The 12,039-nt window shown below is 54.8% G+C and overlaps 1 protein-coding gene across 13 annotated transcripts; it reads left to right on the plus strand.

The window, feature by feature from the left end:
* The first annotated feature begins 71 nt into the window (after window positions 1–71).
* Window positions 72–11,328, plus strand: BAG6 (BAG cochaperone 6). 13 transcript variants are annotated; one of them, XM_043450813.1, is made up of 26 exons: window positions 72–334; window positions 969–1,089; window positions 2,105–2,222; window positions 2,336–2,532; window positions 2,770–2,823; window positions 2,988–3,062; window positions 3,612–3,850; window positions 4,372–4,501; window positions 5,090–5,287; window positions 5,496–5,748; window positions 6,109–6,186; window positions 6,298–6,405; window positions 6,528–6,640; window positions 6,749–6,836; window positions 6,992–7,275; window positions 8,001–8,298; window positions 8,447–8,616; window positions 8,803–8,856; window positions 8,988–9,090; window positions 9,178–9,302; window positions 9,462–9,608; window positions 9,713–9,772; window positions 9,881–10,024; window positions 10,108–10,215; window positions 10,710–10,856; window positions 11,149–11,328. In XM_043450813.1, the coding sequence occupies exons 2-26, from the start codon at window positions 982–984 to the stop codon at window positions 11,242–11,244; spliced, it is 3,495 nt and encodes a 1,164-aa protein (XP_043306748.1). In that variant the 5' UTR covers window positions 72–334; window positions 969–981; the 3' UTR covers window positions 11,245–11,328. The 13 variants fall into 13 exon arrangements, with proteins under 13 accessions (XP_043306748.1, XP_043306754.1, XP_043306752.1 ...); XM_043450815.1 differs by lacking the exon at window positions 72–334 and adding an exon at window positions 341–491; XM_043450814.1 differs by lacking the exon at window positions 72–334 and adding an exon at window positions 563–876.
* The last annotated feature ends 711 nt before the right edge of the window (window positions 11,329–12,039 follow it).

Consider the following 12,039-nt stretch of genomic DNA (forward strand, 5'->3'; position numbering starts at 1 on the left):
GCGCAGGGGAGAAATGAACAGCGCCGGCTGGGGTGGGGCGGTGCCTAAGTGTGCACGCATGCGTAGTAAGACGCACGCAGGCGCAGTACGGTCCCCCGGGCGACCGCGGTGGCGGCGGCTCTTCTGGGTGCTCGGCTCCCTCCCACCTAGGCCGGCCCCGGCCCGTCTCGCCCCCAGGAACTCACTATTTGGGGCCGCGGACTTTCTGGAAGAGCCCCACAAAAGTAAACCTTGGGGACCTGGGGGAGCCGGAAGTACCGCCTCGCGATCCCCAAAACTATCGGGGAAACGGAAGTGGCCGTCGGTGGCTGGTTGGGGGAGACCGGAAGTGACGGTACCGTGGGGGAAGTCGGGGGCGGAGCTGGGTGGTAGGGTGTGTGTATGTGTGTGTTTGGAGTGTGTGTATGTGTTTGGAGTGTGTTGGTTGTGCCGATCTGCTAGAGCACCGAGGGTACGTGGAAGAGCGAGACAGCTCGCCGATCTGGCCCCCCGTGAGTGTTCGTCATTTCGGGTCTCTAGTGACTTAAGCGGGTTCGATGGGCGTGGCGTGGCGCGCGTGCGCGAAACCACTTTCTCCGCAGAGTCTGGCGCGACCCTCGCTCTCTGGTTGTCCACGGGGTTTGCCGACTTCTCGAGCCCTTGTCCTACCGCGAGCGGTGGTGACACCGGTCTCGTGTTTCCTTCCTTCCCGTCTTCCTAGCGCTACTGGCCCTCCCTTACTGTGATTGGCGTCGTTGAGCCCCTCCCACCTGCCGCCCTCCGGCTCCCTGTGCCGTCGATCTCTTAGCCTTTGTGTTTCTCTCCCTGTGCCCCGGAATCAGAAGAGGGATGGGGGCGGGTGTGAGTGTGTGTGCTTGTGTGGGAGAAACTCTTTAGGTATGGGGCGGAGTCTCGGGCAGGGGAGGCTTCCGGGTATATAAAAATCTGCTCTAGGCGACAGCGGGCCTCCTTCTAACATTCTTCCTTAGAGAGCTGTCGGCCATGGAGCCCAATGATAGTACCAGTACCACTATGGAGGAACCTGACAGCCTGGAGGTGCTGGTGAAGACCCTGGACTCTCAGACCCGGACCTTTATTGTGGGGGCCCAGGTGAGACCTCAGTACTTATGGGAGACATCCATTAACTTTTCCTCTTACAGGTTCTTTATCCTGAGAGAAGAGCCTGATATTACGGTTTTCAAATTTTCTCTCATTGATTCTTTTGTTCATGTTGTAGCCAGAACATTTTCTGATGTTTCCTCTTTGGCTTTTGTTGGGTGAGGTCGATTTTGCCTTCCTCCGCCTCGATAAAACTCAATGCAGAGGGAAAGAAGGAAGGAGGAATCTGTATGCCAACATGATAGATGAGCCCCAGCCCAAAGGGACAGATGTGGCTCCTGCCTTTGGGAAGGCAAACAGAACACTAGGACCTAAAGTAGAAGAGTGTCTTAAAAACTGATGAGGTCTATGCTATGTTTTTAAAGGATAGAAGTCAGATTCCATAATGTTCATAATGTAGGTAGATCCCTAATAGACAAAGTGGTAAGGAGGTTGAGCCATAGTTTTAAACACATTGTTACATGTATTTAAAGAGACTGTGTAGGCTTTTGTGATTAGGTGTTTGTAAACATCTGGGTACTTCTCACAAGTCAGTTGTCTAGTTAGGAAAAATATTTTTCTGATTTTGCCCCTTCTTGCTTGAGTCTGCCTTCCTTAATAACCTGATTCTCCACCACATCTTCTTTGTCATTGCTTTTATCTTTGAGATTACAATGTTGTATCATTTTGTGTTTGGGGAGGGGTCACCGGTATCTCTAGGCACACACATTCCTTTTGGAGCCAGGCAGAGAAGGAGAGAAGAGAATGTCAGTTGGTGTTTCTGCTCTTCAGCCCTGTAGTTTTCTCCTGGGCCTATAAACCTGAAGTTCCTTACATTTATTGTATGTATTTTGACAAGTATTGCCTTAGTTCAGGGCTTTGCTCAATAATTACCTCACAATTAAGACAGATGGGTAGTGATTTTAGGATGGGAAGGTTTTTACCCCTTACAAGTCAGTTGTCCCTCTTCTGTCCTTCCTTTTTCTTCCATTCCCTGATTCCTTATCATGTTTCTTCTTCCCTACAGATGAACGTAAAGGAGTTTAAGGAGCATATTGCTGCTTCTGTTAGCATCCCGTCTGAGAAACAACGGCTTATCTACCAGGGACGAGTTCTGCAGGATGATAAGAAGCTCCAAGAATACAGTAAGGGGGTGGGGGAGGCAGAGCGGAGCTTGAGGTTGCTGTCTAGAGCAGTGAGCTGAGGCCATGGGTTTACCCGATCATGTAATGTTTTGGTGTGTATCTTTTTTCTGCAGATGTTGGGGGAAAGGTTATTCACCTTGTGGAACGGGCTCCTCCTCAGACTCAGCTCCCTTCTGGAGCGTCTTCTGGAACAGGGTCCACCTCAGCCACCCATGGTGGGGGACCCCCGTCTGGTACTCGGGGGCCTGGGGCCTCTGTCCATGACCGGAATGCCAACAGCTATGTCATGGTTGGAACCTTCAATCTTCCCGTAAGCTTGTGTTCCTCATGGGAGGGTTTTTGTGGGGGCAGTTTTGGTTGTAGTAGCAGCCAAGAGTTCATAAGAGAGGTGTCTCAGTCTTTAGATGGGCTTTGGTGGGCCCTCTGGTCTGGTAACAGCCTCTGTCTTTGAGGAGCTAGAGGGGTCGGGCTCCAGAGAATCAGTTGGAAGTGTGGGGGCCTTAGTATTTGGCTTCTCCCAGAGCAACTTCCCTTACCCTTTCCCCAGAGTGACGGCTCTGCTGTGGATGTTCACATCAACATGGAACAGGCCCCGATTCAGGTATCACGGGGCCTGGGAGGGTCAAGGAAGGGGATCTGGGAGAAGGAGGCCACGAAGAGGGGGGTGGGTCTGGCTGAGGAGATGGGGCTGGGTTCTGGTTTAGTAGCTAATGGAGCGCGTGGCTTTATCTCCAACCTGCCCTGATTTTCCCTCTCTCATTGTAGAGCGAGCCCCGAGTGCGGCTGGTGATGGCTCAGCATATGATCAGGGATATACAGACCTTACTCTCCCGGATGGAGGTAAGTGGGCAGCGCTGGCCACTGTCTGCCTATCTCACTCCATCCTCCCTACCCCTTTTGTCTCAGCCTGGGGATGAGGGCATGACTGCTCACATCCACTGGGTTCTCCCCTCTTAATCTAATCTCTTCTCTGCAGTGTTCACTCTTTGGGGCAGAAAATGTATCTTTCTTTTGAGGCTGTCCTGTCCCTGCTGATTCTCTTTGCAATTAAAGAAGGATTTCTTGCCTTCCTGTTCCTTGGTTATCATATTTGATGCTGGGATGGCCTAGCTTCATTAGTTTGTGTTTGCAGCTAGTGTCCTTTCCTCTTTTCTCTTGGATGTTAGGAAACCGCAGTCCCTAGTTTTTGTTAATAGTTTATTTGTGAGTGTCATAGGTGTTTGTCACACATCTAATTTGTGTAAGGTTTAGGGAGTCAAAGGTTCAGATGCAGAGCCCTGCCTTCAGGGAGCCTAGTTAGTGCCCCTTCTCCACTCAATCTGCTCTGACCTGAGTTATCTGCTGCAATCTCATGTTGCCTTTGTTGTCCTGACTCTTCCCCTGCTTCAGTGCCGAGGCGGGGCCCAAGCCCAGCACAGCCAGCCGCCTCTCCAGACGCCAACGGTGGCCCCAGAGCCGGTGGCCTTGACCTCCCAAACATCAGAACCGGTTGAAAGTGAAGTGCCTCCTCGGGAGCCCATGGAGGCGGAAGAAGTGGAGGAGCGTGCCCCTACCCAGAGCCCGGAGCTCACCCCTTCAGGCCCAGCCCCAGCGGGCCCCGCATCTGCCCCAGAGACAAATGCACCCAAGTGAGAGGGGGAGAGCACCTTTTGGGGGTGGGGGTGGGTTGGGGATTCTAAGTTAAGTGTAAGGACCAGGAAAAGGTCTGATGAGAGAAAAAGGATTGTTCAGAGGTGGTGCTTGTGGTTAGTGTTGAGGGGCAGGGAGGGGATCTGAAGTAGGTCAATGAGATTGAGGCTGGCCACTGAGCCAGAGGCACTGCCCTCCTTCGGGTCAGGAAATCCACGTGGTGCTCCCGGAGGTGGCAAGATTCTCTCCCCTGAGGACCCAGAGGCCCCATCTGGTTTTTAAGAGTTAGTGTTTTGCTGTTGTAGGTACAGGATTGTGTGGTGGGAAGGGTGAAAGCAGTTTGTCTCTCCCTGTGCATCTTCCGCCCTGCGTGAGGTTAAAGAACAGAAGTTCTGCTAGTTCCGGGGGGCTGGGGGGATTGGGCTGGGGCTCTGGGAGGCCAGGGAGAGGTGGGGTCTGGGTGGCAAGGGCAGGAATCTGAGGGAAGCCTTGGCTTACGGCCACTTTGGGTTGCCCACAGCCACCCTTCGCCTGCGGAGTACGTCGAGGTGCTTCAGGAGCTGCAGCGGCTTGAGAGCCGCCTCCAGCCCTTCCTGCAGCGCTACTATGAGGTTTTGGGCGCTGCTGCCACCACGGACTATAACAACAATGTGAGCCCACCCACCCCCTCGCCTCCAGCACCCCCAGATGGAGTGGGGTGAAATGTAGATCACTTCCCCTTGCCCCGCGCCCCAAAAGATGTCATCTACAGAGTAGTTTCTCTTTAGATTTGGAAGGAAGTGATTTTTTTCCTCCCTGACATCTTTATGGTGTTCACTGTCTTCTCACTTTCATGATCACCTAAATGGGTTACTTAGGAAGTTTATAAAGTAAGGGAGATTAGCAGGTGATAACTTACTGATTCATTGTAGGATTTATTATCAAAGGAAGCTATTTGTGTGTATAAAATAGAGCTTACTTGCAAAGATTTGGTGTCTACAGAAACTTCAGAGGATGTACCTAAAGACATAGCGCTAACTTGCTCAGTCGTGTCTAATTCTTTGTGACCCTGTGGCCTGTAGCTCGCCAGGCTCCTCTGTCCATGGGATTTTCTAGGCAGGAATACTGGAGTAGGTTGCCATTTCCTTCTTCAAAAGACATAGAGGATGTGATAATCTCAAGAAGGCATTACTTTTTTAACAAGGTGGATCCTAGCCTAATGCTTTCTGCTTTTCTGTGTTTGGCCCCGGGGAGTACAGCAAGAGGGCCGTGAGGAGGACCAGCGCTTGATCAACTTGGTGGGGGAGAGCCTGCGGCTGCTGGGCAACACCTTCGTGGCGCTGTCTGACCTGCGTTGCAATCTGGCCTGTGCGCCCCCTCGTCATCTGCACGTGGTCCGGCCCATGTCTCACTACACCACCCCCATGGTGCTCCAGCAGGCGGCCATCCCCATCCAGGTGGATCAGGGGAGCCTGGATGTAGGCGGATAGGGGGCTGTTGATGGTGATCCGTCGTGGCTGTTGGGCTCCAAGGAGGTTGGGAGGGGAGCAGACTTGGGAAACATGGTGACCCAGGATGGAGGAGACTTTAGAAGTGTATCATGGGGTGCTCTGGGTTAGGCTCTCGTGTTTTTCTCACGTCTGCCCCGTCGTCTCTGTTGTCCAGATCAATGTGGGGACCACTGTGACCATGACAGGGAATGGGACACGGCCCCCCCCGACTCCAAGTGCGGAGGCACCTCCCGCTGGTGCTGGGCAGGCCTCGTCCCTGGCCCCCTCTTCTACCACCATTGAGTCTTCGAATGAGGGGGCTTCCCCGCCAGGGCCGGCTCCCCCACCGACCACCAGCCACCCGAGGGTCATCCGGATTTCCCACCAGAGCGTGGAACCCGTGGTCATGATGCACATGAACATCCAAGGTGAGCTGGGAACAGCTGCTGGCAAAGCAGAGCAGAGCAGCACAAGGAGGGGTCTGGGGTTGGTGCTGAGATGTGGGGGTGCCAGGGTGGGAAAGGAGAGGCCAAGGCTGATGGCGGTGGCCGAGGAAGCAGAGCACAGGCTCTTTAAGTTGGCGTGTGTGGGGAGGGGCAGGAAGAACAGCTTGTCCTCAGAGAGTTGTGTGCATGGTAAAGGGAGCGTCTCCTCCCCATTTAGATGGGAGTGAAAGGCCATTTTTCTGGTCGGGGGAGTGGAGGCCTGAAGCACGCTGATCTTGGGAGGATCCAGTTAGGCCTTGGCCCCGCCTGTCTCAGAGCCACTGTCTCTGTCTCCTTGCCCAGATTCTGGCACACAGCCTGGTGGAGTTCCGAGTGCTCCCACTGGCCCCCTAGGACCCCCTGGTCATGGCCAGACCCTGGGTAAGAGTGAGGGCATCAGAGCAGGCCGAGCTCTGGGTAGAGAAGGGGTAGGACTGAGTGGGTGGGTTGAAGGGGGTCCAGGGTCAAGGTTACATCAGACCCACCCCCCAGGCTCCACCCTCATCCAGCTGCCCTCCCTGCCCCCTGAGTTCATGCACGCCGTCGCCCACCAGATCACTCATGAGGCCATGGTGGCAGCTGTTGCCTCCGCGGCCGCAGGTAACAACCTGAGAGGGGAAGCCTGGGAGGGGGGGCCCGGTCCACGGTGGTTGGCGCCGTCTGCTGGCCTGCTTAGACTGGGCCCTCAGCCCTCTTCGGTCTCTCCCCTCTGCCGCCCACAGGACAGCAGGTGCCAGGCTTCCCAACAGCTCCCACCCGGCTGGTGATTGCCCGGCCCACCCCTCCACAGGCTCGGCCTTCCCATCCTGGGGGGCCCCCAGTCTCAGGGGCTCTGGTGAGTAGGGGTGGGGGAGTCCCGTCAGGGAAGAGTGTGGGGAGAAACTCCTGTGGCGGGGCGTGGAGAGGCCAAGTCTGAAAGCCTGCCCTTGTCCTCTCCCCTCAGCCGGGCGCTGGTTTGGGTACCAATGCCTCTTTAGCCCAGATGGTGAGCGGCCTCGTGGGGCAGCTTCTTATGCAGCCTGTCCTTGTGGGTGAGTCCGTGTCCTTCCCCACCTCAGATGGAAGCGGTTTCCCAGTTCTCTCCATATTCCTTTGTTCTTGCTTTCCTACTGGGGAGACCAGAATGGAGATGCTGTGGGGCCTTGTTTTCCTTGAGCCTTCAGCTGTCTTCTTTTGGTCTCTGTAGCTCAGGGGACCCCGGGAATGGCTCCACCTCCAGCCCCTGCCACTGCGTCAGCCAGTTCTGGTACCACCAACACGGCTACCACAGCTGGCCCTGCCCCCGGGGGGCCCGCCCAGCCTCCGCCGCCTCAAGCCTCCGCCTCTGATATTCAGTTCTCTCAGCTCCTGGGGAACCTGCTGGGGCCTGCTGGGCCGGGAACTGGAGGGCCTGGTGTGGCTTCTCCCACCATTACTGTGGCAATGCCTGGTGTGCCCGCCTTTCTCCAGGGCATGACGGACTTTTTGCAGGTGAGTGGCTGGCTGACTTTCCTCTTCAGCCTTCCTCTTCCTGAGCCCAGCCAGGTACTGGGTGTCTTGTTGCCATTGGGAAGGAGTCTTGGGAATTGATTGTCTCAGCACCCTCCATTTGGTAGATGAGGGAAACGGGGCTGGGAGAGAGAAGCACAGTAATTGGGTCACTGCTTTCCTGAGCTAACCCGTTCAGAGTGAGCGAGGTAACTTCTCAACCTGACTCAGCTTAGGAGAAGCCGCCATGTGTATTCTGCTGTAAGGCGCAAAGACTGGAACAGCGCCACACCTTCCAGACCCCTGTGGATTTGTGCCTCCCCAGTGCCAGTTTTGGGGCTTCCCTGGTAGCTCAGCTGGTAAAGAATCTGCCTGCAATGCAGGAGACCCCAGTTTGATTCCTGGGTTAGGAAGATCCCCTGAAGAAGTGATAGGCTACCCACTCTAGTATTCATGGGCTTCCCTGGTGGCTCAGCTGGTAAAGAAACTGCCTGCAATGCGGGAGACCTGGGTTCGATCCCTGGGTTGGGAAGATCCCCTGGAGGAGGGCATGGCAATCCACTCTAGTATTCTTGCCTGGAGAATCCCTTTGGACAGAGGAGCCTGGCAGGCTACAGTCCATGGGGTTGCAGAGTCGGACACGACTGACGGAGCAACTAAGCATGATGCTGTTCTATGTCCTCATTCTGATTTCACCCTCTGTTCTTTATTCTTTCTCTCTTGTGCAGGCAACACAAACAGCTGCTCCCCCTCCTCCTCCGCCTCCACCCCCACCACCCCCTCCGGCCCCAGAGCAGCAGACAGCGCCCCCACCGGGGTCCCCTTCTGGTGGCAGTGGGAGTCCTGGCAGCGTGGGTCCTGAGAGCCTGCCATTGGAGTTCTTCACCTCAGTGGTGCAGGGTGTGCTGAGCTCACTGCTGGGCTCCCTGGGGGCGCGGGCTGGCAGCAGTGAGAGCATCGCTGCTTTCATACAGCGCCTCAGTGGGTCCAGCAACATCTTTGAGCCCGGGGCCGATGGGGCTCTCGGTGAGCAGATAAGGGTGCCCTGGCCTTCTCTAGGGATGGGGCAGCCAGGGGAGAGTGGGTCGCCTTTGTTGATGGTGGGATGAGGCTGATGGGCTGGAGGGCAGGCCCAGTGGTAAAGGCCACTGCTGACCTCGGTCCCTGTCCCTAGGATTCTTCGGGGCCTTGCTCTCTCTTCTGTGCCAGAACTTTTCCATGGTGGATGTGGTGATGCTGCTGCACGGGCATTTCCAGCCCCTGCAGCGACTCCAGCCCCAGCTGCGGTCTTTCTTCCACCAGCACTACCTGGGTGGCCAGGAGCCCACACCTGGTAACATCCGGGTAAATGAAGACCTTGGGCCCAGAGTTCTCCATCTCACCCTTTGTTCCTTATTTCTGACTTTGTTTACACCTTGCCTAAAGCTGTGACTGCCCCAGCCGAAGTTCTGGGCTTGGTAGGGGAGGAGGGGGACATGTCTTGAGGGGTGGGGTTTTGTTCTAACCTGTGCTGTCTCCACCCGCCCGCAGACGGCAACCCACGCATTGATCACGGGGCTTGAAGAATATGTGCGGGAGAGTTTTGTGAGTATCTCTTTCCCAGCCGTTCCTTTCCTTACTGTGGTCAGGGTGGTGGTTGTTCCAGCTGCTTCTTCCCTGACTCCCAGTCTGTCGGGGTTTTTGATTTGGGGGTCTCTGTGTGTCTTCTCTCACAGTCTTTGGTGCAAGTTCAGCCAGGTGTGGACATCATCCGAACAAACCTGGAATTTCTCCAAGAGCAATTTAATAGCATTGCTGCTCATGTGATGCACTGCACAGGTCAGGGGCTGGCTGAGCCAGGGTGAGGGGGCACGTTGGATGTGCAGGGCTGCTAGGTACCAGTATTCTGTCCTGTGTTGCCCACAGACAGTGGATTTGGGGCCCGATTGCTGGAGCTGTGTAACCAGGGCCTGTTTGAATGCTTGGCCCTGAACCTGCACTGCTTGGGGGGACAGCAGATGGAGCTTGCTGCTGTCATCAATGGCCGAATTGTAAGCATTACTCAGCCCCAGATCCCCAGCCTTTTGCTTTTTCTCAGGTTTTCTTTGGTATCCTGAAAGTTTTTTTCCTCCAAACTGCCACCCTTTACGCTTTTGTGCCTTTCAAAGGCCAGTTGAGGGTTTTGTTTCAAGTCTGCTTTCTTCCCCCAGCGTCGCATGTCTCGTGGAGTGAATCCATCCTTGGTGAGCTGGCTGACCACTATGATGGGGCTGAGGCTGCAGGTGGTACTGGAACACATGCCTGTAGGCCCTGATGCCATTCTCAGATACGTTCGCCGGGTTGGGGATCCCCCTCAGGTAAGTGGGCCCTCTTGGGCTGTGGGCTTAGGAGACTTGAGGGAACCAGAGAGATCTGAGAGAGGGTCTTTTGTGGTGTTCTCCTTCTCTGCCCCCTTTCACAGACACTTCCTGAGGAGCCAATGGAAGTTCAGGGATCAGAGAGAACTTCCCCTGAGCCTCAGGTACCAGGGAGAGGTTGAGGAGCCAGCTGACATGGAGTGGAGGGCTGGGCGGAAGGGCTGGAGGCTGAGAAATCTGAAGCCTGGGTCTTCCCACTGTCTGACTCCCAGCGGGAGAATGCTTCCCCTGCCCCTGGAACAACAGCAGAAGAGGCCATGTCCCGAGGCCCACCTCCTGCTCCTGAGGGGGGCTCCCGAGACGAACAGGATGGCGCGTCCGCTGAGACAGAACCTTGGGCAGCTGCAGTCCCCCCAGTGAGTGTCAGGAGGGGATTGGTGGGTTAAAGCAGCTGAAGGCTGTGGTGGTTGCTACTTTCTGATCATCTTTCCCTCCCCAGGAATGGGTCCCTATTATCCAGCAGGACATTCAGAGCCAGCGGAAGGTGAAACCGCAGCCCCCCCTGAGCGATGCCTACCTCAGTGGTATGCCCGCCAAGAGACGCAAGGTTGGTTTGCCTCTTCCCTGAGGATCTCTCTGTATCCTATTTCCCCTGTTGTGCTTAGAATCAAACTAATTAGAGAGAGGAATTCATCCTAGTTTTTAGTCCCCTCATTTAATTGACAAGGAAACCCTTCTGGGACCTTTGCATTGCTGTTTGCCAGCAGTCTTGTCATCCTACAATTGCCCAAACCCCGTTTGACTAGGGCCCATCTTTCTTAAGGCAGGCATCCTCTTGTGGGCTAGCTGAGAATGCCGGATGGCTTGACCCATCCTCTCCCTCTTGCTTTGGAGACCAAGTCCAGCACATTCGAATGCCATTTTTGGCCAGAGCTGGACAAAATTAGGAAGGCGTTTCTGCTGTCAAAACTACACATGGACTGTCTCCGTTCTCTCCGCTAGCATGGAGACTCAGTGGTTGACTCATGCAAAGGGTGAGCTGGGTGGTGGCACTGGATCTGACTTTGATCCTCTTTTCCCTCTCAACCCCCTGTCCCCCAGACGATGCAGGGTGAGGGCCCCCAGCTGCTTCTCTCAGAGGCCGTGAGCCGGGCAGCTAAGGCAGCCGGAGCTCGGCCCCTGACGAGCCCCGAGAGCCTGAGCCGGGACCTGGAGGCACCAGAGGTTCAGGAGAGCTACAGGCAGCAGGTGCCCCCACCTTGAAGCAGCATAGGGATGGTCTAGTGGGAGGGGTTGGGCTAGGGTCCCTCTTCCCTGGATCCCTTCAGAGGTGAACTGGTGAGTCTGGGACTACCACTTGGTTTTAAAATGTTTCTTTCCTGGAGGCACCTGGGAAGGCTCAGTGATGCTATTATTGGGTTCCTGGACAGTGTACGGCTGGTGGGGGAAATGGTACCTCCTAGGGGATGGCTTGTGTGCTTGCTGGGGTCTTAGGGGCTGCACCTGTACCACTCCAACCTCCTTTGCTCTCTTTCTCTAGCTCCGGGCTGACATACAAAAGCGACTGCAGGAAGACCCCAACTACAGCCCCCAGCGCTTCCCGAATGCCCAGAGGGCCTTTGCTGACGATCCCTAGCTCCATGGCCCTCCATCATAAGGGGACCATTTCCCCCCTCTTCCTTCACAGTATTTAAGAAATAAAAAGTCAGATTTTCCTGGCTCTCTTTGTCTGGAAATTGTTTTCATTAAATAGTGTAAACACTTTAATCTTCTATGAAGTTGGTTTTATAAACTAATTTCCAGCAACCCAGCTATACTGGACAGCTTTTAACATTTCACCATGAACAGATGAGCAGTGTCCTGTTTTAAAGTTGGCCATTATCAAGGAATACTTGTGTGCAAAAGCGATGAAAGAAACCTGCTCAGGTGCATATGAGGATAAGGCTCTCAAAACAATAAAAAAGCCACTTAATTGCCAAGTAGCTGCAGACCTATGTTAAGTCTTGGCTTGACTTGCAGGCAGTAGTACCAGGGTAGCTCAGCCAACTTTGACTATGGTGGAACTGGTCTACCCAGTTCAAGGAGCCCACTGTTCACCCACTGTTCCTGTTTGATCAGTCTGTGACTATAAAGACACTTCTGGTGTGCAGTCACGACCAAAGTGACACACAGCTATGGGCTGTCCACTATTTCTTTTTAGAAGCAGTTGTCATCCCCCTCCTTTAGCTAGCCTGATGCTGGACAAACAAAACCTGGCAGAAACCTAGGGCCAAGTCATAACCTTTGCAGTATCTGCCGAGACCTCTGGAATGCTGGCTCAGGGACGTGAAAGGCCGGGTGACTCGGAATATCTTGCTGGGGAAGCCATGTAAAGACACTGGTTGACAATCTAATGGCATTCTACCATCCAGATGTCCCACCATGGCCCCGT

The sequence above is a fragment of the Cervus canadensis genome, chromosome 28 (assembly GCF_019320065.1).
Source record: "Cervus canadensis isolate Bull #8, Minnesota chromosome 28, ASM1932006v1, whole genome shotgun sequence".
NCBI lineage: Eukaryota > Metazoa > Chordata > Mammalia > Artiodactyla > Cervidae > Cervus > Cervus canadensis.

What these genes read in the sequence shown, in the direction of transcription:
- BAG6 (XM_043450813.1), top strand. Translation starts at nt 982, where the DNA reads ATGGAGCCCAATGATAGTACCAGTACCACTATGGAGGAACCTGACAGC. An exon ending in TTGGAACCTTCAATCTTCCC is followed by an intron (nt 2,533 to 2,769) that starts GTAAGCTTGTGT and finishes CCCTTTCCCCAG; the next exon opens with AGTGACGGCTCTGCTGTGGA. An exon ending in AGGAGAGCTACAGGCAGCAG is followed by an intron (nt 10,857 to 11,148) that starts GTGCCCCCACCT and finishes CTCTTTCTCTAG; the next exon opens with CTCCGGGCTGACATACAAAA.